At 27.1% G+C, this 5,323-nt stretch overlaps 1 protein-coding gene across 1 annotated transcript; it reads left to right on the plus strand.

Annotated features, from left to right (window-relative positions):
• The first annotated feature begins 1,892 nt into the window (after positions 1-1,892).
• Positions 1,893-4,712, plus strand: LOC119669559 (probable 28S ribosomal protein S26, mitochondrial). The gene is made up of 3 exons (XM_038079501.1): positions 1,893-2,172; positions 2,229-2,517; positions 4,484-4,712. The coding sequence occupies exons 1-3, from the start codon at positions 1,964-1,966 to the stop codon at positions 4,673-4,675; spliced, it is 690 nt and encodes a 229-aa protein (XP_037935429.1). The 5' UTR covers positions 1,893-1,963; the 3' UTR covers positions 4,676-4,712.
• Positions 4,713-5,323: the final 611 nt, after the last annotated feature.

A 5,323-nucleotide genomic window follows, 5' to 3' on the forward strand; every position in this document is an offset into this window, starting at 1 on the left:
AAAAGTTATCAAAAAAATGTTATTATAATTAATATATATAAAACTACATTAAATACTTTTTGTACATTGTGGGAGATGATTATGTTTTTTAAAAATTTTATAATTTTGATAAATATATTTACAGAAAGAATATGAAAAAAATTTACTTAAAAATAAAATCAAGAAAACTGAAATCAACATTTAACAAAAATATGAAATATGTAAATAAAAAATATATTTATTAATAAATTTAATAAAAAAATAATTTTTTATTAAAATAAAAACTTATGAAAGTAGTCAATAATTTATTTTTAATTTTATTATAACATTTTAAATAGTATAAGTAAAATATTATAATGCAAAAAATTAATATTATTTTTACTTTAAATAATTTTAATACGCTTTTTTTCTAATTTTGAATAGTTTGGATTTTCACTTTATTGGTAAGATTTTTGTTAATGAAGGTTTCTATGGAAAAAATAAAAAGATTTTTATTTATTTTATTTTTAAATTTATTTTTAGGTTTTTATTTTAATTTATTTTATAGAATTTTTTTTATATTTTTGACAAAAATTAATTATAATACTATTATAATTTTTGTTATAATGAGACTTAAATATAATTTAAAATATATTTAAAAAACAATTTTACGAACGTTTACGCACAAAAATTTGGAGTAGCTTAAAAATTTGCTGTCAGTTGATAGCTTATATCCAAACCTTAAAACTAATTTTAAAATATTTACCCAATTTATAATTGCATTTGATGTTAAGCTGTGCTTAGTACCCTAAAAGTTATTAACAAAAAAAACTCTTTTCAGACTATTTACGACAGAAATTGATTTCATTACTTTTATAATAACTTGAAAAATAATCTGAGCATATATGGAATAATTAAGTCCTAAGTTCGCATACTTTTAAAGCTAATAAATAGGAAAATTGATTAGATTAATATGATCAACTTTTTTTCTTCTGAAAGTAGCAAATTACAAATAGAACTGCTTTTAAGTAAAATATAGTGAAGTACACTGTTTAACGTACATATGTTTTTATATTCACTATTACATATTAAAGTTACAAAATCTTTTGACAGTAAATATCAATTTTTATATTTGTATTGGTACACGTTTTTGGATGAAGTGATTAATACTTATTATGTATTATTTTTAATTAAGAAAAATAGAAGTGAAATATGCGGTCACCAAAGAAATGAACACTTCATTCCAAAAAAAATTCGTTTAAATAATCCCATACTCATATTCTCCACCTCAATATTAATACCGTTCACAGTATTTTAAATTGACTCACTGTCGCTATTATCGCTATTCAAAAATTTAAGTAAATTCGAAATCATTTTAAGGTTTAGGTCCATGAATTCATCCATTTTATTACAATTAGTGCCAGTTTCACTTATGTAGTTGTTTTTACTTAACTATTATGTACTTGCTGCTTGTAACACACTTCTTCACTTTTCTCTGAATATTTGTTTGCATACAGGATCACTGCGACTGTGTGCGAGTTCAAGTAAATTGAGGGAATTAGTAAATAATGTCGGTATGGGAGCGAATGTTGTTATTTACCAGAATTTCGAGTAGGGTAAATTAAATAAAAATTAAGTAAATTAGATGTTACCATCGTGAAAATTTGATAAGATGTTTAACAATTAATAAAATTGAAAAATAATAAATAATTGTAATAAATAAATAAATAAATATTTACATAAATGCAGTGAAAAAATATTCTAGGAAATTTCAATTTACTGCACCTCAATTTACTCGAGCTCGCATAAGGCAAAATTTTAAATCTTTATTTTACAGAAAGTGCACACTCGGACAAACATAGAAAATACAGTGAAATGCAACCATGCGTTCTAACAGCTGATTCGGTTTACAAATCGAATGCCGTAACAATTTTAATACAAACGTGCGGCAACTGAAAAAATTTTTGTCTCAGCTTAAGTAATAATATTATTAATTAAAATAAATATGTTACGCGCTGGTTCAAATATCTTAACACGTCTAACAATCAGTGATGTTAAATGTGCGAATTCTGCACTTTCCTTGGAATTTGTGCGTTGGAGAAGAAAGCCCCGCTGGTTGCCAGTGGCCAAGAGTAAAATGTTTAAAGTGCCTGAACGTCCATTTGAGCCGCCAGAAGAAAAAGCTGAATTAAAACGATTACATAATATTTATAAGTAATTTTAAAAGTAAAAAAATTTTGTATTTATTATAAAAAATTTATGTTTAATAGAACACAATTACGCTCTGTCCGATTGTATCTGCGAGAAGAAGTAAAACGAATACAGGAAACTTCAACTGCTGATCACTACGTCCTGACACCAGAAGAAGAAGAGGCGGAATTTCAGCGTTGTTTTGAAGAAAATGAAATATGGAATAAAAAGATAGCAGAGGAACGTAACGAACGTTTAGAAAAAGAACGTGCTGAAAGAGTTAATCTGATTAAGGAACGCATTGAGTTGGCTAAAATTCGGCACGAAGAACGTTTAGAACGCGCTGAAGAAATAGTCCGAAAAGAAAAAGTAAGTGAATTGGTTATCATATTAGAGTGTTGTATGGAGAAATAGTGCAGTTTTGTTCCTATTGTATATGCGGAACCATCTTAGGCGTCACTGATTTGATCTGTTTTCTGTTTTTACCTCCTTTTAAGTTGTTTTGATATTTGAAATTTATTAAAGGCTTTAACTGTATTCTCTGAAATAATTTCAGCGGTTTCCTTTTTGAGAATGTACTACAACTTCTTGTATCTGTGTTTATATAATATCTTTATAAAACATATAATTCAAATTTGATTGAATTATCTATAATAAGTTTTATGCTGTTTTTATCTATCTATATCAAAATATGAAGTATTTAAAAATGTGTTGTTGTAAGAACATCGTAGGAATCTGCTAGCGTAGTCCCTTATAGGTGTAGCGAATGGCACTTGGTCGTCTAACTCGATTAGCGGTTTAAAGACGTGAACCCCGCATTTCTTGCAATTCTTAAAACATTTATATCTGTGTCTACATGTGCATTTCTCATAGTTTAAGGACTTCATACCATTTATATTGAGTTGTTTAATATTTTATGATTACTACATCTTTAAAAAACTGTAATATGTCTTGTTTTTAGCAAGTGCTTCGTGGTTTATTCTAGACTGTATATAAATATCTGAGTAAATGCAAAGATTATATGATTAAATATTTATTGTACCTTGTAGTATTGTTGCACGTAATTATTACCTCAATTCCATTTATTGCAAATGTAATGACGGCTTAAGTAATCTTTTGCATAATTTGTAAATAGTTTACCGCCGAAAACTGTTAAAATTCTCATGCCTTAAAGTATATATAGTTGCAACGAATTCAAAAACCATGCTGTCACAACTGTGTCTTTGTATTTTAACTTTTATCTTCAGATAAAAATCATCTTTTTTATATTGATATTGAATTTTTCTTTTTTATATAATTTTGACAAAATATTTATATTCCAATTGAATCACAGAATGTGCCATCAAATTTTTATGTGCCTTCATATATTATTATCACAGAGTGTACTCTCAAATTTTCATTATCCCTACGTGGAGAATGTGCTTTTATATTATATAATATATTTGTAACTCCGACTTTTAAGGATTGTGACTGGATCTCCTTGTGTGAGATGACAGAATATTACCTCTCAAACTTACTAATCTAACGGTCTGACATGAATTTTGCTTTTATTGACTCTTTTTAGATTCAGACCCCTTTTGTCACTATTTCAGTTATTATATCTTATCAAGTGTGTATGTGTGAAAATTAAAGGTAGAAGAACAAGAAATAGAATGGGCCGATACTCTCAAATACCTAGGCATAACCTTTGATAACAAGCACTCCTGGAAAGCACATTTCAAGTCCAAACGAGCTCAAGCTGCCCGAATATTACACTCCCTTCACCCGCTCATCAGCAGCAAAAAGCTCAACATAAAGAATAGAGTTAGCATATTTAAGCAAATTATTAAACCAGGACTACTATATGGCAGTATAGCGTTTTGCCAAGCGCCAAGCTCAACTTTAAAAATTCTTCAAAGAGGGCAAAATATTGCCTTAAGAAAACTGGTCGACGCCCCATGGTATGTAAGAGGAGCTGATATCCACAGAGATCTGAGAGTGGATTCAGTTGAAAAATACATTAAAGATCGTGCTCTAAAACTATTCAATACAATTGACAGTCACAATAATCCAACACTCAGTATCCTAAAAATACAGCGAAATTTGATAAACACAGGTAGATACAAAGATATCAGATCCATCATATTATAAAGCCCCGTAAAGCCCCGTATTTAGTGTGACTTAAAATTGTCCACAGATAAAATAGAGTAAAGGTGCTGATTCACCAACTCAGACATCTGAATATCAATATATCAATATCAATATAATTATAATTTATTGAACATCAATAGATTATTACAAATTTATTATTTATACATATTATAAATATTATATATATTATTTATTTATTTTTCAGGAAAATGCTAAAACATTTATAACATTAGAAAAACTCGATGAAGCTATCGAACATGCCTTAGCAAATCCAGTGGATTACAATTTCTCTATTGATTTAAATAGTAACATATATCGAGGACGTACAACAGTACCAGGCGGTAGTGGAACGCCAGCGACAACCAGTAAACTTGAACAATTAGAAGCTGTGAATTAAAAATAATAATCAATAAAAAAAATCAAAATAAAAATGAATTGCAATTATTTGTTCTTTAAATATAAAATATATTTTGGCAATATAAATTGTTGTTGAATTCTTTTAATAAATGCCTTTATTTATAAAACTCAAATTAATTCATTTACATGTCTGGATTAACTTTAAAGGATCATTCTATGATAAACAAAATTATTGTTTAAAATTTCAGTTACATCACAAATTTTAAATTATTTTTACTTTTGTGCATAAATTATTTATAATAATCTCAGCTATTTTTAAATTTGAATTCCACAAAATTTATTTATACAATAATATATAACGAATAACATCAAGGCAGCAAATATTCATTCAGCTATAATCGTATAGCTAATAATGATGATAAAGTTTATAAATGTTTACGAGAGAGTATTGAGATTTTATTATTAACAACTAAACTTAAAAACAAAACTCTGTGTTGGTAGCGGAACCTCATATTGTTATACGCAAACATCCTGCAAAACTCTTCTAATCGATTATTAGTTTTCAAAAAAAAATTTTAGTTACAGGACATGAAAAGTTTAATAACATTATTTTATTGATGTTATAAGATTTAACTTTCTATAAACTATTTAGGACATGAATACATATAATTATGTTATAAATCTGGTT

This window comes from Teleopsis dalmanni, chromosome 1 (genome assembly GCF_002237135.1).
Source record: "Teleopsis dalmanni isolate 2A chromosome 1, ASM223713v2, whole genome shotgun sequence".
Taxonomy (NCBI): domain Eukaryota; kingdom Metazoa; phylum Arthropoda; class Insecta; order Diptera; family Diopsidae; genus Teleopsis; species Teleopsis dalmanni.